The 24,373-nt window shown below is 42.4% G+C and overlaps 1 protein-coding gene across 2 annotated transcripts in view; it reads left to right on the top strand.

Annotated features, from left to right (window-relative positions):
* Window positions 1–23,594, top strand: part of SNAP25 (synaptosome associated protein 25) — a 60,767-nt gene extending 37,173 nt beyond the window's left edge. The window contains exons 4-8 of one of the 2 annotated variants that reach the window (XM_017834550.1): window positions 4,035–4,083; window positions 11,903–12,020; window positions 16,042–16,167; window positions 18,236–18,380; window positions 22,262–23,594. In XM_017834550.1, the coding sequence (XP_017690039.1) occupies window positions 4,035–4,083; window positions 11,903–12,020; window positions 16,042–16,167; window positions 18,236–18,380; window positions 22,262–22,330 (507 nt within the window). In that variant the 3' untranslated portion in view covers window positions 22,331–23,594. Of the gene's footprint in view, window positions 1–4,034; window positions 4,084–11,902; window positions 12,021–12,157; window positions 12,276–16,041; window positions 16,168–18,235; window positions 18,381–22,261 lie in introns of both variants that reach the window. The other variant, XM_017834549.1, reaches the window with a different exon arrangement.
* Window positions 23,595–24,373: the final 779 nt, after the last annotated feature.

Below are 24,373 nucleotides of genomic sequence, written 5' to 3'. Positions count from 1 at the left end.
CCAGTTATGCTGTTAAACTGGCTTCACTGAAGCACTGATAGACTTAAGTATCTAAGAATTGAATTAAGCCCAGAGGTTTAAAATCATATATTCTGGCTTTCTGATCATAAGCTTAGCCAGTGGCCCAGTGGAAAACCTGGGCATGTGCTTCATATAAAGGATACCCAAACCAGCACTGCTGGTTGGTTTGCTTTTATCTAAACACTAGAGCTTAGTGCTGGTGAAAGGTTCAAGGACACCAACTTTCATAAACTTTATAGGCTCTGTTTCCCCTAATATTCCCCTAAGTTGAAAGTGATGGTCTCCTGCTCTGAGGGGTCATCTGATGTGCAAAATTATTATATATATTATATATTTGCCTGTGTGCAGTAAACCTGCGCTATGGATAAACAGAGGAACTCCAGAGCTGCCAGTTTAATGCCTCAACATAAGAGATGCCGTGCCATTTTCTTCTGAAGGAAAAGAGTGTGAGATGTTTGCTGTGCCATGGCAAAATCCAACAGTCCAAATTCTCCTCTCAAGTGCAATGAGAAGACAAGGAGAGTCAGAAGTAATCCTGGAGAGAGAAGGTTGTTACAGATTTGAGAGCTGGATGAAAATGGAATGTGCTCCATGAACTCTGTAGGGTCCTATGAAAGATGCATTTTTCTTCTCCCTGGTGAAGAATCCAGACCCAGTTGAAGAATCCCATTTTTTGAGAATCCCTATTTTGCTGCAAACTAAACAGAGGATTGCCTGGGCAAGGACTGGAGGGTCTTAGGAAATTCCTGAATTTTTACAGGAAGAAAGAAAGGCTCTAATCCCTAGGAATGTGTCCCATTAGCACACGTTTTCATAAAAAGATGGACCTCATTAGTTCTACCCATTCATGGCTCCCCACACAGGATATTAATGATGTTGGTGAGCACTGGATGTGGGTGGGAATCCTTCCTGAGCCCTTGGGATCAGACAAATCAAACCATGGTCACCGGGCCCTTGGTGATGGGAGCCTGCTGTCGAGGTTTTAGGATCAGTGGTTGTCAAACAGGTTCTTCTGGGCTGGCACTTTGCAGACACAGCTTTTGTCACCTCCTGTTACATTCTCCAAGCACCCAGTTCTAGTGCATCTGCTGACACCTGGTCCCACTGAGACCAAGAGGATTTTCTGTGATACTTCGAGTGCAGAAACCTTTAACTGAAGAGGTTTTTTAGTTCCCAGAGATGCCTCAGTCTGTTGTCACTGAAGGTCAGGTACTGAGTGATTTTCTCCTGCTCAGACATATGGATGATGAACACATTTTTAGAGCAGTTTTGTCTTACAGACAGGTTTAGTTTTGAGCTATCTAAAGGATCAGTTACAATAAAAATACTGAATTTTTCTAAAAGGCCGGATCTGTTTTAAATGCACAAATGTGATTATATTTTAAAATTTGCTTTACACATTTAATTTTTTGTGGAATAGCTGAAAATTAATGCTTAATACAAACTTGGAACAGCAGGAGATCATCACTTGATGTCTGAATCATCTCCCATCTTTGCCAGTCACCATCTCTTTATTAGCTTCAATATGCTCTTGATTAGAACACAGATGCAGACAAGTATATTCACTGCACACCCTTTAATATTTTCACATTAGTATTGATGTTGTGGCACTGATGATCAGGTAAATAAAAGAAAATTTCACCTCTTTCACTCCCTGCAAGGATTTGATTTGAAATACAAACCGTAAGGTCTAATTGCTGAGTTCATCTCTCAGCACACGTCTTATTCAGGTCACTGGACATCTTAGCTGCATAAAGGGAGTTTACTCAGATGTTAAATGCAGCAGGAAACTAAGGTAAGAGGGTTAAGGAGCAGCAAATATTTCTCAGCCTGCCTGTGTTTGATTCTCTGAAAGCCAACAACTGTCACAACACCAGCTGCAGGTTTCTGAGTCCAGTATTTAGAAGAGTCCCGGACTCAGTAAAATATGTTTACTGAAACACAAGATGACTCAGGACCCAAGCAGCCTTCTGATATTTGCATGATGTATGTTTGTTAAAATACAATAAGAAATAAATAGATCAATATTAACTCTTTTAAGGTAAGACCTCCCTGGGCACTCAGAGCATAGAAGAAAGAGTCCAATAAAAAGCCATTGCACATCCAGTGCTTAGCAGACCTGTCCCACAGCAAATGTAAGATAATTAAAAGTGGTTTCTCTATTCTAAATAGGCAAGTCTAAGATAACCCTCGGACTCTAAGTTTCTACAGGCTTCGAAAATAAAAGCTGGCTGGGATTCAAGTAAATGCAGCATGAGCTTGGAGGGAGAGAGAGCAGCAGTGGGTACTTGGGAGGCGGCTGACCTGAGGGCAGCAGGGTGCAGCAGACTATGGGGAGAGGCAGGAGGCCTTTTCTCTCCATCTGGCACCTCACACAGGGATTTTTTCAAAAGAGGGAGCAAGCCAGTCTGCACACATCTGAGGTTTTTGCCAGTTTCTACAGTGACATAGACATTAAAGACAAGAATGGGAGTGCAGAGAGAGGCAGACAAGAGGCATCTCTCGTCCCTCTTGAGCCGAGCAGGATCCTCTTGAAGCCCAGCAGAGAAGCACCAGCTGCACCAGGCAAACAGCCCTCGAGCGTGCCAGAGTCAGGCTTGTGGCTGAGCCAGCGTGGGCTGTGTCCTGCCTGGGAGCACCCCGGGAGCACAGAATGGGCAGCTGAGGGCCAGAGACACTTCCCTTCTCCCAGGAAAAGAGATGGGCGATGACAGGGAGCAGGGCAGCTGGGAGGAAGGATAATATGAAGCCCTTCATTTGTCTCAAGGACTGGGTGGCTTGAAAAGCACAGGGACCGTCAGGACTTTAGGTTTCTATTCCTTGTGTTCCCCTGCAACTGTGAGCATCTCCCCTGCCCCCTGTAAAATGGACAGCACCACCTTTATCTGTTCCACAGGAGCATAGATAGCTTTATGTTCACGGAAGCAGGCAAATTACTGCTGCTCATGTCCAGGTAGCTCCTCTTCACAGAGGACTTACTTCATCTGCTCTTGACATGCAACAGGCAGATGATCGTTCAGGCCATCAATTATTCACAGATGTTATCACTGCTCCAAGCAGAATGGAGCTGGTTTCCCCCCGGTAATCAAAAAGGAGCTAATCTGATCTGTGATCCAGCTCGGTATCACAGCACCCAGAAACCCGAGACACCCGATCACAGCCCAGAGTGAGGATAACAAATGCAAACATTGTACTTGTGAAAGGTGCCCTGCTGCTGGTTTAGGCAAGTGGGAGCTCTGAGTGGCTCAGCTTTGCTCAAACCCTGTATCCAGCAACAGCAGTGATAAGATTCCCACTAAGCTGTGGGAGCAGAGGCAGTTTCAGTGTGTAGGTGTTTTAAAAATCCTACCTTCGAGCTCAATTCAAAGTCCATTAATGCTAAAGGTGTCTGTTGACTGAATTAAAACTTGGCTCAAACCCATATCTATTAGATCACTGAGCCAAAAAATATGGCTTAATCCTATTAAATATTAGCCTACTTTAAAATGGATTTCCTAAGTAGGTAAGCTTTCTGACTTCTGACAGCAGCAAGGGCTGTGTACAAACCACTGTGCCTCCTTCCCAAACATGCTTGTGTCATATCTGTTTTCCCTGGGAATTTCTTTCGTGGGATTAACACACACCTGCAATACCAACAGCCTCATCCTCCCTTCTTCTGCTTCAGTGAACTTGGAGATGAACCCTCTCTTTTTAGAAATTACTGTTGCATAAAGTGATTATTTTAATTGCAAGGCCCCTGATTCTGTGCTTTCTGCAGAAGTTCAGTATCCCGGTGAATCCAGAAGGATTGATGGTACAATTGAGACTACCTGGTTCCTTATACAGTGTCCAGGCACATAAAGTCTTTGGACTGTGCCACCAGCCCCTGATGACCTTGTCATTCCTTTCCCTGTTTTTCTTTTGTCTTCCTGTGTCCCGTACCAAGGGCTGAGTGTTCCCTCACTGATCTCTCTTTCTCTCTCTCTTTCTTCTCCCCTCTCTCTCCTTCCCTTGCTACCACTATTGGGATGTAGAGTAAAGATGCTGGTATCAGGACTTTGGTTATGTTGGATGAGCAAGGAGGTAAGTTCAGATTGCTTCAGTAAGGAAGTATAACCCTTCTCAAAGTTCTGTACTAACTGTGTGCAACCCTGGAAGTGAAAGACACAAAATACGTGTGGTTGTGCATGAGAACCCAAAAAACCTCTTTGCCTTTAGCATCGTTGTCTGACAGAGAACCAACAACTGCCTAAGAGTCTGTACTTCTTTTGATCTGTCTCCCATTAATGTCAAAGACAGCTGCAGGCTGAACTCATCCAAATCACCACTTCATTTCAGCAAGCTTTGGGTCAAGATCCAGCTACATGATGAGAAGATTTGCCTCCATGAATGTAAAATCCAGCATTATTTACGCAGGTGCTATGGAATTGTCCCCCTAGTTTAAGTCACAAGTGAAAGGCATGCAATAAATGCATGCCAAGAAGAGGTAATACAGGTTTACTTTGTGTAAAATTCAGTGGCTTTTTGTATAGACATGGTAGTGAGGATGGCAGTTTTAACATTAAATGCTGTGGCACGATCAGCTCATTACAATTGACCATATAGGAGGAGTCGGGCTTAGATAACTCCCTGTCTGTGGATGACAATGACAAAGCCAGAGCCTGATATATTCAATACATTCCAGGAAATTACATTTTGGCCCTTCAGAATATGACAAAGAAGTAGGTACCTTCCCCCCTCCCCTCAGTAAAACTAATAACTTTTCATTTGGTGCAGACCCACAGCAAAAGGGTGTCTCCAATAAATCAACAGAGTATAAATTCCTGCTACCCTCTATCAAACCACCCCCCCAAAGGCCATTCTTATTATTTACTATATGTCATGACACCACACTGTATTAGGAAATGTTTCTTCCCCCACACACACTCTCCCCTTAGAGAAAAGAATTTAACCCAGCCAAATTTTGTCACATCAATTTATCTTGACAAGAAAAATATTAGAGGGAATATTTTGTTGTCTTCGAAAAATAATGGCAGTAAAAGAACTATCGCTGAATACAGAAAACCAGAAATTACCTACATTGAAACAGATATGGCACCTGTCTAAATAATGTGTTTTGTTTCAGAAGTGAATTATACAGCTGTAATAAATCACAAATATTGTCAAAGGAAGTGTAAATATCCAGATGTGTCGTGCAATATAATTTCACAGGCAGAGCAGCAGAAACTTTAGTGGTTCCTGAGAAAACTTGTTCCTGTTCTTTAACTGCTATTTTTCCACAGATTGCTAGGGAGGATTATTTTGATTTTAACCTCGAATTTTTGTTTTGTTATTTTGGAATTCTACTATTGCTAAACCCCTGTGTGCAAAACTTGTCTGATGATTTATTCCATAGTCATGATAGGAAGGACAATCTGGATGAGCCAAAGAGCTGAGAGTGAACCCACTCATCTCTTTGGGAGTCCAGGGAACTCAGTGTTAAACTCTTATTGACAGTGAAACCTGAAATGTATATTGTACAGTCAGAGATGCACTGAGTCAATACCTACAGGAAAGAATCAGGCAGTTTCAAAGCCTCTTTAAATTGGTTATGGTCATGCCTTAAGTGGTTCAGTAAATTTAGCTTATGACTATATACAGTGTGGGTTTCTAAAGGAAAACAGCCAAATAATGCTACAAACCCTGAGAATATTGTAACCACTCTCCTATGCTAAATGTCTAATTAAGTTTTCTCCATTTTAGCAATATGTAGGTGTAATAATTCCTGATTATTTTTTTTTTATTTTAGCAATAAAGGACTTATACTGCTGGGCAAAACACGCTAATGATGACTTTGAACCCTCTGTAATTAGTGCAATGTGTGCAGCTCACGGATGTCTCAGCAGATTATCAGATTAAGGAAATAATTTGCTAACACTGCCATGTGATCTCTTTGCAGCTGACTGCACAAGTCACTTAAGATTATTAGGTGTTAAATATACAGAAAACATGACACTGATCTTTGCAGTGGGCGGCAAGCAGAATATCTAATCTCTGCAGTTGCTTGAAGCTCTGTTTTTAGGTTTCCTGACAAAATTGCTTGTTTGGAAGTTAAACAGACTTTACAAGGAAAACTTCTCTGAGTCAATTCAATGCAAATAACGCAAAGCAGAACTGATTTTCTGGTATCAGTAGGCAGAAGTCTCTGGGATCATAAAAGGCAATAAGTCCAGGTAATTTCCCAATGCCAGTGTTTGTACAACCAAGCCAGCCTGGCGAGCTCCTGTTGCCCCAAGGTTTAGCACAGCTGGCTGTGCAGCACATGACAGAGTGAGTGTGCCACGACCCTCAGACATGGAGAGCTTCACAAGGGCTTGTGTTACCCCTGTTTCACAGAGGATGGGGCTACCATAAAAACTGGAGACCTCCTCCAGTGCCCTTTGAGGTCACTGGGATTTGGAGTGGGCTGTCCCTCTGAAATACCAAATTATCATTTTTTGAGCCACGCCTTGTCATCCAAACCAGCTCAACACAGTGCTTCCCCTGGGGAGCCCACAGGAAGGAGCTAGGAGGTCAGATTCTCCTTGCTGAGATTTTTTCCATAGGTGAAAAAGTCTTTCCCTGCCCCCATGTGCATCCATAATGCTACATTTTTTTAAACCTTTAGTTAATCTCCCTTAATTAATGATTTAAATATAAATACATATATAACTCTTTAAAGTGTTTTCATTTCACACTAAAGCCTTCATGCTGCAAAGGATTATTGAGCCGTGGCAATTGCTCTGCTTCATTAAATATGTCTTTAAAACATGCTAATTTAGAAAAATGTTAATATTTAGATGCATATAGGTTAAAAGCAGACTGTAGAAATGAAACTGAGAGTACAAAGTGGGAATGTGAAAACAAACCTGAATTGTTAACATAGAAGGGGTCCCATGGTAGCTCTCCTCATCCAAAGGAAACTCCTCTCACCTGGGAGTATCAGCAGGGACAGAGATTTGGAGGATTTCAAGGACATTTTTGTGTGTGTGATGATGTCCTCATGCAGTTTATTACAAAAGGATTTTGGGTTTGTATTCCAAAGGAGGTGGAGGGGAGAGAATTTTCCAATAACAACAGTAGCAGCACAGCCATTTCTCATCCAAGACAAGATAGAGGAATAGCCACAACTTTGATAAGCGACAAAGAAAACGTCATTTCATTGAAAATCGAAATTTTCTCCCTGCACCAGCAACAGCAAATGCACAACCAGTGAACACGGGGAGCAGATGAATGTACCCAGCAGATCTTACTCCAGATCAAGTTGATAAGGGAGATAAAACTTTGAAATAACTGGGCAACCCCCCCGAGCAAAAGCACTGGCACCATGTGATGGTACCCACACTAGCTGACCTCTTTAGCAGGAGTTGTGAGTTTGGCAGTTCTGTGTGAGTTAAGGATAATTAGGGAAATAAAAAGTAACTAATGACTATTCCAGATTCTACAGGGAAAATGGTATCAATTATGTTGAAATTGTAGTGCAGAACAAAAGGCAAATGAACCCCCACAAAGCAGGTTGTGCCTTGTCTCCTGTTATTTTTAGCAGAGCTACACGTGGGCTCCCTGCACTCCCTGCCAGCTCTCTGCCATTCCTACCTGTGCTCTGCAGTGCCTTTCAGAGCACAGATAGGTCAAGACTCAGGATTTCTGAAAAGGCTGTCCTAGAAATGTACTACACTCCAATAGGATTCTCCTTTATGGAAAATGGGATCACAGAGTAGCATTGGAAGCAGTTAATCTGCCGACTCTCTTTCCAGTTCAGCCCTCTTGTATGCAATTATGATTACAATGTGTTCTTAAGGCGTCCTTTTTCTTTTTTTGTTTTTTGTTTGTTTTTTTTTTTCCTCTAATTAAAATTGTCCTTGTGGAAATTGCTTCACTGCACAATACTCCAAGCAAAGGAGCAAGTTCCCATCTCCACATTTAACCGGCCCCAGATCCTGGATGTCAGTCAAGGAATATTTGTTGCAAATTACAGCTGGGGATGCAAAGGTGGAGCAGCACCACACTTGCCCTGTTCTGGTCCTGCATCCAACGCTGTGTGAGATGCTTTTGCAGCTGTGTTTGCTCAGGAGGCCACAGGAGCAGCTGAGGGATGCCCTAGCTACAGCTTCCCTCTCCCAGCCCCTTCCCCAGAGCAGTCACAGAGTGGGGAGTTTCCAGGATGTTATGGAAGATCCTGGCAAAGACCCACTGGCAAAAGGGCACGATGTTATGGTAGAACTAACAGGACTGGCTTGTGGTCCCCCAGTTGCCTTACACAACTAATTCACAAGTATAATGATACAGGTGAAAAAATATTCCTCTTTGTGTCCTAAGATATGCCATCGGTTTGCTGTAGGATCTGGAAGAAGATTTATGGTCACTACCTTGGAATGAAAGTTCTCAGGCATCCAAGGGTATCAATATGCAAAAAGGGCTAATAATTAGCAGAGTTTACTGAAGAAAAATAAAATGGAAGGAAATCACAATGAAACCTACCTCTGTATTCTGCTGCCAGGCAGCACCAATTTTCTCACATATGATACATAAACATAAGGATAGATGTAGTATATTCAAAGAATATTGCAACAAACTGGCAAAAAAAATGTCAAACTCTGACCTTGAAGTGCTTCTGTGAACGGGAGACAAAGGACATGAATTTGTGTAGGTTCATGGCAATTTATGCCGGCAGACTCTCTTCCCTAAAACCTTTAATACAATAAAGAACATTGGAATAGGGAAGATCTATGAAAACAGATATTAAATTAACCTTTTGATAGCCATCTGATTTCCTACCAGCAGTGATTCATTCTGGGCCAGATTTTAATAGCAGTTATACCAAAACAAATCCAGCTTGACCCTGTTAAGTTAATTCCACTATAATATTTATGCCTCAATAACTGTGGCTAGGCTCATGAATCTATTTCCTTGCCTGTGGGACCAGGACTTTGACAGGTATAAATTGGTGTTGCTCCACAAAGCCAGCATAACCATGCTGATTTTAACCAGTTAACAATCCAGCCAATGACATTAACAACTGGTTTTAGGACCAGCAGCCAGCTGTCTAGACTTCTGGGCTACAAATATGACATGGGTTTTTTTTACACTGATGAGGTTTCCTTTAATGGAAGATAAATTAGTGTGGGTCCCGTTTCTATTCAGAAATAGCATAAGCACCACACACAAATCCTGAAGCAGGATGAATTAAGTCAGGTTTCTAGAGAGAGCTGTAATTAAAATGAAAGTGTTTGAGTCATGTCACATCTACTCTTCAATTAGGACTCATTTATTCAGGCAGAAAAAGGAACAGGGAAAGAAAGTTCAAAAGGCCCTACTACACACGTGGCTTCAGAGAATGAGCATCTGGGCGAGGAAACAAGCTTAGACTGGAAGCCACCAGCGGTAGCAGATCTGGGACTGATCCCTGCAGACTTACCTGGACTTTTCTGCTGGGCAGATAAGGTTAGAGAAGGACTAGCAGGAAAATCAGTGGAAGAAAGGTCAGTAGGTTGTGTCCTGCCCAGTGTCAAAATGCACGTGTGGGTACAGCTGCCTTTGAACTGAGTCCTGAGAACGGGCTCTGCAAGCACAGCTCTCGCAAGCAGGAGGTGGGAGTCTGCCACACAAATGTAGCAATTCCCACCTTGTTGCATGAACCAGGAGAAAAGCCAGCTCACACTCCCACAGCTGCTTCCCAGAGCAAGAGTTGCCCAACTATGCAAGAGCAGGCAGGACTCTGAGTTAGGCAGGAGCAGGAGCACTGGGAGGAGCATCCCCTTCTGCCACAGGCTCCCATTTCTGATGAGACTGACAATCTGCACCTACAGGCACGAACCAAAGCTTCTGCTAAAGCCCAAATTACAGGGTGCACTGAAACAATCCAACCTTGCATTTCTGGTTCTCAGCTCAGCAGTTTACCAGGCAGAACTCGTGCAGTCCATCTCGCAGGTTTCCTTCTTAGTTTCCCAATCCTTTGCTTACACGATATGTGCCCCTTTTAGAGGACAGTGCCAGGTAACTCTGATCCTCTAAATATATCCTTGGATTTGGGATCAATAACTCCTGTGGTGTCAGGAGACAGGCCCATCAAGATGAGGAGAATGAGAACTGACACCTGAAAAGCAGATGCATCTCTCCACCCTGACATGGCACCTCTCCTTCTCAAAGCCCTGTCTCATGCAAGAATTAAACAAGGAGCACAAGTTCAATATTCGAATTATTTCAGCTTGAATAATTTAGGCCAGGATTTTCTAGGCCCTCGAGGGGTGAGGTGCCTGTTTCCCATTAAAATTAATTAAATAAAATTAATTTTAATGGGAACTGGGTATCCAAATCCCCCAGAAAGCTTTGAAAATCTAAACCTTGGTTGTTATTAGAAACCTAAGTAAGAAATTAGGCCTATTCATGTTCCCAAAGAAGTCAAGAGGAGCTTTGTACTGACGTCAATATGCATATGATTTTCCTTCTGAAATGCCTTTTTTTTTCCTTCTGGATAGGACTCAATTAACATCAGGGATGACATTAAATTCCTTCTATAACCAGTGCTCTTAGTTCCTTCCTCTACAGTCTAATTCTGTGTTTTTCTATTCCATACGGTGAATAGGGATGTGTTTGTGTTTTACTGGGATTCCTTGACTTTGCCTCTTTAGCTACAGTTACAGCTTTTAATGGATTGAAATGTCACTCCCAAGTAACTCTCTGATCCTGGGTAGTATTTGAATTTATCCTTCATGAAATGGTGAGGCTTTCCACCCATGCAAAATGCTGTTGCTACCACAGACTCCACATAAGACCTCTGATCCCACTGGATTCATATCTGTTTACATCAGCAGAGAATCCCTTCCTAAACTTTTACATTGTGGCCTTCAGTTGCTCTAGGACACCTTCCCCAGGTTTAATAGTGAAGAAATAAACACATTACGTTATTCTGAGCCACCAAGTCCCTAAGAAAATCCAAAACCATCACCAGCCCTTGGTGGAAATACTCCAAATTCTGTTTGATGCCAGCAGAGAGAGAGTTGTCTGTATGGGACTGGTTACTGGGCTTGGTGCTGCTTTTCTTGCCCTGGAGCAAAGCAGAAGTGACCCCACTGAAAACACGAGTCTGCACCCCATGTCTGTGTTCATAAGGTCACTTGGGGACAGGGACAATGAATGTCACAGCCAGTGTTCTCTTCCAGTGAGCATCAGGCTCCCGGAGAGGTTTCAGTCGCTCTGTGTTCACTGGGGTTACTCCTGATTTGCAGCCTCTACACCAGGAAGAAAACCAGCCCTGAGGCCACGCTCAGATTAGAGGTTAATATCCAATGCCAGTCAAAGTGGCAGGTCTCAGTTTCCTCAGCCTCTGGAAAAAGGGGTACATGGATACAAGCCCTCAAACACTCACTCTGCTTTTGGTATTTCTATTACCAGCATTATCACTCACTAATCCAAGCAATTGTGCTGCCCAAACCCACCCAATTCCAAGGCATTTGTAAGCGTAAGTAACTGAAGTATTTTCCATGGAAGGACATCTTTTCTCTTATATTAACATACATAAATGCAAAATAATAACGCTATCTTTCTTTCTCCTGGATGTCACTGTGTCTTAGTAAGTGGATGTATTATGTTTCTGGACCTTGAGCTTTATAACCCTTCCTTTCTACATCATTACATCTTGTTGATATTAATATATTTCAAATAAATTCCTCCTTTGTTTTACTCTTCCCACACTAGTAAAAGAATTATCTTTGGCATCCAGTGCGGCCCACATCCCTTCAGCAATGCATCAGCTCAGATTAATGCATTGTAATGTCATTATTAACTCAGTTCTACATGGTCATTTTTCATGTTCTGTTGAAGACAAAAGCAAACAAGCAAAAATACAATTCATTCCACACTGTCATCCCTTTGTCCTGACCAGAACAACTCGATCGTGTTGAAGAAGGCATGAACCATATCAACCAAGACATGAAGGAGGCCGAGAAAAATTTAAAAGATTTAGGGAAATGCTGTGGCCTTTTCATATGTCCTTGTAACAAGTAGGTACTGGGTACCGGCTCTGCTATGTGGTGTCCAGTTTTTTGTCACAGTGAATGTCTGAAGTTTTTGTCTTTTTTTTCTTTGTCCTTTTCCATCTGCTTCATTCTGTGGGGATAAAATACTTGTGTTTAATCAGAACAACTGGAACGCATCGAAGAGGGAATGGACCAAATCAATAAGGACATGAAAGAAGCAGAAAAGAATTTGACGGACCTAGGAAAATTCTGTGGTCTTTGTGTCTGTCCATGTAACAAGTAGGTGCTGCCTGCCTCATCTCTTTGAGCACTTAAGGCTGATCCCAAAGGCCTTGTGAAGCTCATCCTTGCTAGGCACATGGACAGGATGAGCATGTGGCATGCAGAAAGAACGATTCTGGTTCAAATGCATCCATCTCATAGCATAGACAACCGACTGGGAGTTACTGTAGATGCATTAAAAGCAGGCATACTGCAGTGAAAGCTTCACTGTCGACACCTTTTAATGGTAAAAGTTTCAACATTTTACACAAAGTGTACTCAGTGGTTCCGTTTTCCAGCGAACAAAAACACTGGGGCTACCTTATTCCTGGACACCCTAAATTGTGAAGCATATTTTCACAAGTTTAATAACCAAAAGAGCTGAAAAACTGCAGAAGAGGTTGTACTAAACATTACTCAAAATTGTGGATGAAAATCACACCTTTTTTCATTGTTCAACACAAATAGCCCTTGATGCGCTCTCCAAAGAGACGTTTCATAATTGGAACCCAACTTGAACTGGTTTTCATCCTGCCACAGGCAAAAAAAAATTTGAGAAAACCTGAATACGCCAAATTTCTCTGGTTTGGGTAGCATGTACACTAAGCAGAAATGTTGAAATGCATCGAATTTGCTTGCATGCCATCACACCTGAACGAAACCGTCCTCCAAGTAATGCAAAGCTTGTTTTAAATGGCAAACGGAAATGCGATGTGCGGTTATGCGGGTGGAGGAAACCGGGGACAAAGTGGACCAACCCCAAGCCCTTGAGGAATGGCAAATCCAGCATGCAGTGAGTCGGCATGCAACCAGGTTACAGGGAAAGCTGTCAGAAATGGTTGGCCAGAGATTGTGCAGGAAAGAAAGCAGAGAGCAGTAGTTCTGCGTATTGAACTCCCTTTCTGCGTGATACTGTGTTCACAGCCAAAGTCTGATCCTACCACGATTATCAAGACCAAAGGAAAGAGCTGCCATAGAGTTTAGGGGTATTTTGCCAAAAATCAGAACAGCAAGACTGGGGTTTTGCCCTATCAATCACATTTATTTTGAAGTTAATTCCCTTGGGACACAACGCAGATACTTTAAAACCAAATCAGTTCTGCTCCTGTGTACCAAACCCTGAATACTTTTTTGGGGTAAACATTTTACCCAAAATATGTGTACTATTGCCTTGGTGTGCACAGTGGGAGAGAGGGCAGGAGAAATGGGAAGAGCTACACACACACACACAGAGCCTTAGTCAGCAGGACTGCCTGTATCAGGTTTTTATCTAAGACAGGCTTTAGCCAGAGGACCTGATGCAGAAGAGCTGCAGGTACAAATGCAGCAGAAACTTTACATCTCCCACACTGTACAAGCTGTAAAAGCTCAGAACTGACAGCCAGACATGTGACAGGGAAGGGATTAGCACCTGACACGTGGCCTTAAAACATTTGCCACTTCACTACGGCTGCAGTGCCAGGCTGCAAGAACAGGAAGACACTGTGTGCGTGCCATGTGGGGGACATTGGTTCGTAAGGGTGTCTCTCCCCTTCTCCAAGGCAGTGTTCTGACCTTGGCAGTCTGCAGCCAGATTTCATAAAGCAGCATTGCCAACCAGTGTTCAGAAACAGAGTGTGGATGAACAAGGCTTTTAGAGACTGTTCCTTGAGTCTCTATGCCAGGACTCAACTGGTACAAATGAGATGATGTTCTGAGGAGTGGAGTGTAGGAGGGAGAGAAATCCACACAGTTCTGGGCATCAGAATCACCATGATCCACCAGTGCTCTTCTGGCTGGTGGGAGACGAATGGCATGTATTTAAAAAAGATTAACCCTTTCCCACATAACTGTACCCTGATGCACAGTGAAAGTACAACTCCGTGAGCCTTACCAATACATAAGGCTTGATCCTACATCCTCAGGAGACTCAAAATGCCCATGGCATGAAACTTTGACCAAGCTGCATTCAAAAGGACAACTACTATTGACCATGAGCAGACCCAGACTCCATCTGTTGACTTCTATTGGAAGTCCATGAGAAAACAGAGATCAGATTCTGGGTGTATAAGATCACTTACCCCAAACACAAAGACTGTTTCACTCTCAAAGTTGCACAGGTCTAAATAACAGGCAAACCCCCGTAATGGTATCTGCAGCAAGAGAATGACTCATTTACTCATTTCTAGTAATGCCAAAGCTGATGTATAGTTTTAGACATCTAAGATTAAACAAGCGAACCATCATCTTTTTAAGTCCTCACAAACTTTGACAGGACATAAGCTACAAAACAGATGAAAGATCCTCTTTTAATCTACATCTTAATTCTATATCGTAGCATACAACAGATATTCAGGCCCATTTAAAACTGAGCTGCTTCAGGGGGCATGGAGAGAACATAACACCAAAGATGGTTTTGTCATGTCCTTTCCCAAATCCCCCAGAAGCACGTTCAGTTCCTTCCCCAAAATCCAAGCCACAGGGCTGTTTATATGATGGGTTGGAGCTGACCAAAGAACAGAGAAACCACAGAGATTTGCAGTTCCCTACAGTTTTTTGGAAACTGCTCCGTTTCTAGGAAAAAAAAATCAAGAACTTATACCTGTGGACACCAAACACTCACACTCTCCTGTTAAAGTGTTCAGTCTCATCTGATGATCCTAAATAAGCTGCACATGTCAATCTGCCACTCTAGGTGTGCCTGGATTTTAATTTTCTATCCACGGCAGTTCAGTCAAAAATGGCTCTCTGAAAGTTAATGTAACTGTCACGAAGAACAAATATAACAAGTTGCTAGGCTATATTTAAAGTCCTGTGGTTTAAAACTCCCGAAGGAAGTGATGATCCATTTTTGCCTGTGTCTTGCTTATTGTGAAGGCTGTTACTGCTGATGCATTAAGGGTATGATGAACTATTGGGGCAACTGTGCTTAGTGAGAATGCTTTACTTCTTATTCATGCCTGTAGCTGGTGCACGAAAAAAAATGTAGAAAAACTTCCCTTTCTGATGCTAGATTGCTCGTATCTTTTATTTTCTCCTGCACTCATTTCATTTCTGCCTATTTTACTTTTTGTCTCTGTGGACAAAGGTTTGTACATCAACTGTCGATGTATGATTACTATTCTCAAGTACCGATATATTATTTGAAAAACCTAATGAACCCTATGATAAAATCATCCCCAAATCACCTTGGGAAAGGTCAGTGGCTTTAAATGCCTACTATGCCACATACATATTGAAAACATATCAACAGAAGCTCAATATTCTGCATGGTAAATTGTTAAATTCTAGCCAAATCTGTTTTTCTCTAAGAGGGTGTGTTGCTGTGATGTGATGTACACACTATACTTGGCAGTTCTGTTTTTATGTCTGTCTGCCAGTACGTTCTCTGTGTTTGATGTCAAAACATATGTGTCACTGAAACGAAACAATGTTTTCTACTTATCTGTATTTCTTCTCTTCTTCTTTTTTATTTTTCCTTTTTTTTTTTTTTTTTTAAATTTTCCTTCTTTCTGGATACTAAGTCAACATCCAAAAAACTTGTGTGCAGTGTTGTAGACTTGACAATTGCAATTCACCCTATTGGAAACTAAACCTCTGACCATCACTGTTGTTGTGGCAGTAAAGTAAAAAAATGAACAAAAACCAACGCCCTCGTTTTGCTCAGGGTTATGATATATCGGTATACAACCAATGACCCCCTATCTGAAAACTCATTTGCTTGATTCAGCTTTGAGCTTGGAGAGGTAAAGAGTTTTGCATTTGTCCACTTGATGCTTTGTTACTCATGGTGTTTTTTGCATAGGCTCAAATCAAGTGATGCCTACAAAAAGGCCTGGGGCAATAACCAGGATGGTGTTGTAGCCAGCCAGCCCGCACGTGTCGTAGATGAGCGGGAGCAGATGGCCATCAGTGGTGGCTTTATCCGCAGGTGAGCCTTTGGATCCACTGTTCTCTCTCTATTCTCCTTGTCACTGATATATTTAGATTTCTTCCATATGGTCATGAGTTCTGTGGTGCTCATTAACTCCTTCAGTGGTGCTGGGTAATAAGATGGAGATGGTTTTCCACCAAGTGGTGGGTGCTGGGGTTTCAGGTCGTCGGTGAGTAACCCAGGTACCGAAGGCTTATTGTGTCCAGTGACTTCCCCTGGCCCTGTAGGTCCCCGGAGTTGGTGCAAAGGATGGTTACCTTGCTGGAAATCCTCGAACTAAGATTCTTGGCCCAGAGAACCAGAAGATGCTTGAAAACACAACCCTAAACCTTCCTCTTTGAGTGCCCAGATTTGGGCAATAATAAGATAGAAATAATATCTATTTATTTGTTTCACAGCAGCACTGTGAGGGTGCAGACAGTCATGGTCAGTCAGCACTGTCCTCTGCACTCCAGCTCCTTGCATGAACACTTTTCCTGGGGGCCTTATTATGGGTCTCATTAATGACAGTCATCAAACGCCTTAGAAATGAAGAGTCAGATAAATACTATTTTATTGCCATTATGTCCCAAGGCATGCAGTGCCCCTTATCCACCCTTGCCAGAAGAGGTACTAAAGCATCCAGTGCCCCTCCTTTCTTTTCAACAAGAGAAAAGCCCCAGGTTTCCTGCCAAAGCACCGAGCCAAGCACAGAATTTGAAGTACACTTTTAACCAGGGGTGTGCCCCTTCCCTGCTCATAAGCATCCAGGAAACCTCACTGAACGGGGAATGATGCCCCATTCCTCAGCTGCTGTAAAGTCCCAACACAGTGGGAATTCCTGAGCTCTCAAATGAAAGCTGGTTGGAAACACACAGCTCTACCAATGGCAACCACACTGCAAACTTCCCCCAGTGCACAGGGATCCAGCAATAAGCACCTACTGATTACAGTGCTTATGGAGCATCATTTAGATGACAATGTCATCAGCTGAATGGATAACGGCATTCCAGTAGGCAAAGCTTTGATCTCTGAAGATTAAGGACACTGGATTAATAAGTAATTATCTTTCCAAAAACTATTATCCACTTATTTTTTTGGCTGCTGTGATAAAGGGAAATCAGTGTGATAGAAACAATGCTGTCATGCAATCTGGAGCGTGGGATGGAGTTGCCATTTAAGTTTGCTGGGTCTGCCATTCACTTGTTTTTAATTTCTGGATGGCAGCCCCACCAAAATGAAGGCTGGGACATGATCACAATATAGCAGTGAAGGAAGTTATGCTACATAATATTAATTGTCCTGCAAATAACCTGGAGCACCCTTTGGGCACCTACATGAAGAGGCACAAAGTAGGGATTCTCTGAGTGGGACCCATGGACCTTGCTTTTCCCAGTGTCAGTCACCCCATGCCTCTTGAGTCACTGGAGAGTTGAGCTGGGCCTTGGCTTAAGTACAAGTGTTTTGTTCCAAAAAACAAGTAACTGCAAAAGACAGTGCTAAGAATGACAGACAGAAGATCTTTACTAAGGGAAGCTGCTTCTGTCATTTACCAGAACTACAGTGAAATAAATAGGATGTTAGGTGAGGATTTTTACAGTTGAAGCAATTCTTCCACAATGTGTCTGTGAGCCCCAAGCATAAGAGGACTGGACAGTTCCCATTAGCTATGTGCACTTCAAGGAGAGGACCTGGAATAGCTGTAATTCCACCACCCTCCAGCACTTCCCATGAACTCTAACCACACACAATCCAAACAGGCCATCCTTTCATTCTCTGTTCGAGAAGGATGGTCACTGCAGAGAGGTGCAGTTTGTGGCACAGGCAAGCTCAGACAGCAACACTTCTAGTAAGAGCAGTATAAATGGAGCAGTGATGAACCCAGACAATTGACCCCAACATCCAAAAAATAAGCATGTAATGTTTTTCAGGCAAGCTGCTTATTAATCCCTTTTCTTCAAAGCTGGGCACAGCAGCTGCTCCTCAGGTGACAAGTGATGGAGGATGCAGGGGAGGCTTCAGGTGAATCACAGTTTCAGGGGGAATCTCCCGCCTCTGCTTTAAAGAATTGGTGTTTTGCTCCCAGGGTAACAAACGATGCCCGGGAAAATGAAATGGATGAGAACCTCGAGCAGGTCAGCGGCATCATTGGCAATTTACGTCACATGGCCTTGGACATGGGCAACGAGATCGACACACAGAACCGCCAGATTGACAGGATCATGGAGAAGGTAAGAGCTGCCATTCCTAAGATGACCCCAAAAGGGGCTGTGTTTTTCCTTCTGCAGGTTTGTTTTTCAGCTTGGAGAAGGAAAAGGGACAGAAATAGCTGCTAGGGCTCCTCTCTTCTCCCTCCAAATCCTTGGGCCAAAGCAGAGCTCGCTGCTGTGGATCTTCAGGAGCCTCCAGCACAGGCTGGGTTGAACCCACGCTGTTTAGTTTGCCAGGCAACAACTGCAAGGGGACCCCTCAGGACACATCAAGGCTCTTTCTGCAACAGCTCCAGGAAACAAGGAGTGCCCTGAGCTATGCAGAACTGTGAGCTTTGGGTCTGAATGCCCTGGCCCTTCCTGGAAGGTTTTAAACCTTCCTGGACTTTACCTTCCTCAGAAACTCCATGAGCAGTTCAGGATTACATCACCTGCTTGGAGGATCAGTTCCCAAAAGAGGATGGGGATTTATTAAGCAAGGTTTTGCTGTATGGTAAAAGTGCAGCCAGTTTTGTCGTGCTGCCTGCTTATAACAACATTAGGACAGAGATCTACTTGCTCTCTTGGGGGGTGTGTGTGTTTGTGTATTTATACATAATTGGGCCCCACATGGCCCCACTGAAATACAAAAGCTCAGCACTACTGTTGCAAAACCACCACCTCCAAAGGCAGAGAGCACCATTCCAGTGCCAGACCTGCACTGCAGATTTCTGAAGCAGAGAGCAGCCCCCTCCAAACCTAGCTGCCATCCTCAGATCCCACGATCTGCAAGCCATCTGCATTCCTACTGGCAGAGCTCCAGGCACAGACACAGTCAGGCTGAAGTGACATAAGAGGCTCGATCTTCATCTGGTATAAAATCAACACAACATTTGACTTCTGCTGAGATTTACACAACCTGAGGATCTAACCCAAGGACTTACATGGGGTGCTTAGAGTTAATTCTGACCTTAAGTGGTCAGAGCTTGTACTCTTGAGCGTTCTTACATATGCAAGCATCCTCACACAAGCAGGGTGCCCATGCCTGGTTTTCATGTCAATTAACTACATCAGAGCTTAATGAAAAAAATTAAAAACACTACACTGAGTGATTCACTCTGAGAGCTCTCCTTACTGGAGTTTGATTCCAGAGAAAACTAGGTAAAGTATAAATTGTCTTAAAGGTTGGAAGTTCATCCCTGAGAGAGAGACAGTCACATGACACCACAAAGCACGTGGCTTTGCATCAGTCAAAAGTTTTATTTTATAAAGTTGCATCTGTTTGTTTGACTGTGTTGGAAAACACACAGTCTTACTGGGATGCCATTCTGCACCATTTCATATTTCTGGGAAAACTAGGAGAATGGGGGAAAGGATTTACTGCTGTTATTCATACCATCCTTGCTCATGTCGTAACATAGTGGCAGATGTGCCCTGTGGATGGAAGTCAGCAGTGTCCTACCCATGGCTGCAGGATACTATTCCAAAATACAGCAAGCCTAACAAGTCACTGTTCTCCTACCAGCTCAGGCTTGCAAACATCCGGATTTTAATAACATTGACCAAGCCCTTTGTGCACATAAAGCACCTGGGCCAAAGCTCCAGGCAGTACATGCTGAAAGCAGCCAGTTCACTGAGGGACCGGCCTTCCACGTCTGTGTGTTCTTCCTACAGTTTTCCATTTCATACAGCAATGGCACAATAACATTGGCAGCTGATGGGATTCATTAAATCCAGCCTCTCAGGAAGGCCTCGTCACCCAGGGCCCTTGGCTAAGGAACAGTGGCACGTTTGTGGAAGATGGATTTGTGTTGTACGCAGAGGAGTCGTCACGAGAGCGGCACAAAACCAAGACAGTCTTCAGTCTTAGTGCAAATCTGCCAAATTTCTCAGAGTAAGAAGACAGGAATGAGAGGCTAGAAAAAGAAACACAATATATTGGGGAAAAAACCTCTATAAAAGACAGAGCTGATGGTTAGCTGAAACCACAAATGCACACAAAGCCATTCTGCAATGAAATATGCCAAGAGACCATCATCCCTAGCTGGTGGTGGGCTTACAGCATTGCCAGGGTTGTTCTCTTTTCCTGACCTGCTGGAGCACTGTGTTTTGGATCAGTTATGACCATTAGAAAGACCCGTGGCTGGCACACTGTGGGGTGCATGACAAAGCTAACCCAAATGCTCCTGGAGGATTTATGTTAAACTGGATGCCTGCATCCAAACCAGAGCAATCACACAGACATCACCACCAGAAGAGCCTGGCCCTAAAAGAAGCCATACATAGGAGGCTGGAAGGAAAGTAGGAAGGGCCTAAAGCACTCTGTCTTGACCTAGGTGGGAAGGTCTGCACAAAGACTCCCACTGCCTTCCATGCAACTTCATCCACCAGATACTAAGGTCTAAATATCATTAGGAACACGATGCTTCATCAATATTCAATAAATACTCATGCATTTCATCACAAATGTAGCTGCTTCCAAAACCATTAACTTTTTAGGTAGCCTTTTGGCAAAAGCACACAAAATTGTCCTGTGGTAGACAAGGTCAAACTCATGGCTAAAATAAAGGAGTGTGGCTTGTAATGAGTAATTTTGCTGATTTACACTTGTTGAGGATCTGGCACATGCCACTGCACTCTAAATACACATCCATATAGCATTCTCCAAAACAATTATGGAGAAAACCCCCAGATATTTCAGTCTGATTTATTGCACATCGGTATAAACATTTTTAAAGGATTTTTAAATGCATCTGGGAGCGTTGCTTCACCATTCTGTTGTTTCAAATTGGAGATTTAAAATAAACCTGTGCAATCTGGATACACCCCAGAGATGTGGGAACAATCATCAAAACTAACAAAATGCAGCCATCGAACCACAGAAAAGAGTTTGCTATGTGAGCTCATGCTTTTAAAGCAGCAACACAACTCTCACCTTTCCCACAGGTCTGATTTTAAAAACTGAAACAGTTTTCTATCTAGTCCCTCTGCTAGAGTAAGTAGGCATGGCAACGTGGGCCTGGAATGGAGCTCTGCCAGTTTTTGTCAGCTAAAACAACGTCTTCAGTCTCCCAAACCAACTTCTGCAGAGCTACAAAGATGGCCAAAGTGTCTTCCCACTCACAGAGAACTCCCAAACCTCCCAAGTGGTGCCATTTTATTAACAGCGTTTTATATTGAAACCTGTAAAGAGACCTTTAAGAGCATCCAGTCCAACCATCAAAATTCCAGTTGATTGCTTCAACTAACAGTAGAATCCCTGCTTTTCCTTAATTCCTATTTATGCTGCTGCCCAATGAGAGAGGTTAATTTGTCTTGCAACTATACAGGTGAACTTTGTTGGAGTACTGGCATCACTCCTCCCTATTCCTTTCCTTTCATATGTAGAGCAAAGATGTCCAGGCTGATCTTTCCAAACAAATTTCTCTTTGCCAGCATTCCCTAATGAACTGATCTTCCTTCTCAGCTCCAGAGATTATCTACACTGACCCAAATTTTAGTTTTGACTGTATGCCTGGTGATCTAAATTAGGACAGAGGGTGCACTGAATCTTAGAGGGTACTGAAGCTTTTCACCAGCAAAGTCTACGTGCACACCACCAGTTCTCATGAATCCAGCACATCAGTGCCACCAGTGCTATCAACAGCACCAGCCACAGGCCTGGCACAGCATTCCCAACAGTTCAGTAAAGCTGAACACAAACACAAAAGCTCTGCTCAAAGGCTACATGAAGTGTCACAAACCCAACAAATCTGTGATTTCCTTTTGGGTCCATAATACCTCTACAAAAAGCAGCTTTCTGGTACTTCCAAGCTTTTTTTTTTGTTTTTGTTTTTTTTTCCCTGACCAAGCCAAAAACTACAGAAGTGTCTCTTCTCTTTCTTCCTTGTACTCATCTGTTTCTTTGCTTTGTGCTTCCCTAGGCTGATTCCAACAAAACCAGGATTGATGAAGCCAACCAGCGCGCAACAAAGATGCTGGGCAGCGGTTAAATGCAGTGAAGTGCATTTCCTTTTAATGCTGCCCAACAGGGCAGCACCTTCATGCTTTTATCATGGTATTTATCTACTAGGTTTGCACACATGCACATATCAGCCCCATTGTAAATGTTGTCCTGTGTAGTTTGTCAGCTTTTCCAAAAATGATACTTGTAATTATTTTTTTCTAGATATCTTTCTTTCCAAAGGTTGTACATAGTGCTGATTTGATGGCTATAGCTCACTATGATGTTTTTTGGGGTTTTTCCTTTCCTCGTTTCTGTTTTGGATTCCTTTTTTTTTTTCCTCCTCTCCTCATTATTTTTTTTTAATGATGTTTGCTGAATGACAACACTGTTGGAATGCTAAACGTGCTGTTAACCTTTAAATATACAGTATTGTTCTTGTAAAACTGTGACATTCCACAGAGCTACTGCCATGCTCCTGTCTTTGGGTATCATGATGTTTAAGCACTTAAACCTGCTGTCTTCAGTTCTTCATTGCCATTATCTGTTGTTATGATTTCATGATTAGACAATGTGGAATTATATTACTATAACAAGCATTGCACTAAAAAGTGATGTGATTTATGCATTTATGCATGAGGAATAAATAGACTTTTAGACTCCTACTTAAACAAGAATTTTCCCATGGCAGTAGCACACCAACAATGACAACAAAAGCATGCTCAGTATTCGGACTCTTTTGGGACTATGTTATACCAGCAAGTTTGCAGTTGTGCCACTTTTTTCTTGTTGATATATATATAGTTATTAATCATGATCATTTTTTTTAATTATGAAAAAAAAAAAAAGGAGGGATTTGGCACTCACCATTTAGCCATTGCCAGCAAAATAAAAGCTTGGCTGAAAATATGTCAAAGACAAAAAGAAATAAGTGTAATATATTGGGTTTGTCTGCTGCTTTTGAAGACTTATCTTTTGGAGGAAACAACAACCATATGAAATGGTGCAAAGAAATGTAATTTTTATAAGGCTCTCTCTTACTAGTCGCTATCCCCATGTGGTTTGTTATCAGTACAGTTCTCTGTTGCTTACCTAGAGCTATGCACACCAAATCGCTGAGATGTTTAGTAGCTGACAATTAAAAAAAAAATAATTAAAAAACCTAAATGAATGAACTCTAGATAAACTGTGAGATAAATATCATTTACAGCATGTAATATGAAAAATTCCTTATGTCTCCTGTCAGTTTGTGAAGTGATTGACATTTTGTAGCTAGTTTAAAAATTATTAAAAATTATAGATCTCAGAATCCATGCTTGCTTTATCCATTTGTTGCCCTGTGTCAGTGACAAGTAGTTATTTGCCACTTACCTGGGAAAAGGAGAAGAACAAAGTCTAAAGACCCTTTACAAACTGGTTCTGTTACACGTGGGAAAGTGAAGGTTTTGATTTGCAATACTGTAGGCAAGTAACCACTCTAAAACCAGCATTTTACATTCGGTACATTCCAAGTGAATATTATTTTAAATAACCTGCCTTGGATTGCCAAACACTGAATCAAAACATTTTCTCTTGTTCAAGGGAAAGAAGAAAATGAAATAAGTGTTATGGTACAGAAGGATACAGTTCCTTAGTTGTTAAGGTCTATTCCTGCAGTGGATGTAGCCACGTGCTAATACACCTTTTTTTTAGGGTCTATTTGAACCACAGAATTTCTACAGTCTGCTAAGAATAATTTTCTCAAGTGACTAACAACAACTAGGGTTTGCTGCCAATGAAAAGTGTTATCACATTTTCCCAGGGTTTTTTCCCCTATATGGACAAATTATAATTAATTCTGCCTGAGTGACAGTTCACTCATGTGTCTCACATGGCCGTAAGTCAAAATACACAAAGAACATAAATGCTTGCATAATTAAAATTGCATGATAATGCAGACAAGCTACATTTTCTTTAGCAGCTTTTTATTTTTAGTACCTATTAAAAATTCATTTATGCAAATATTTCCCCCCACTACTTCAAACCAAAGAATAAACTTCAAGCAAAACATTTTTAATCTGCTGGCCATTTCCAATCCTGTGCATTCGGGGAT

Source organism: Lepidothrix coronata, unplaced genomic scaffold (assembly GCF_001604755.1).
Source record: "Lepidothrix coronata isolate B3197 unplaced genomic scaffold, Lepidothrix_coronata-1.0 Scaffold234, whole genome shotgun sequence".
In the NCBI taxonomy this organism is placed as follows: domain Eukaryota; kingdom Metazoa; phylum Chordata; class Aves; order Passeriformes; family Pipridae; genus Lepidothrix; species Lepidothrix coronata.
The sequence above is the reverse complement of the archived record's forward strand: the minus strand, read 5'-3'. Positions and strand labels throughout refer to the sequence as shown.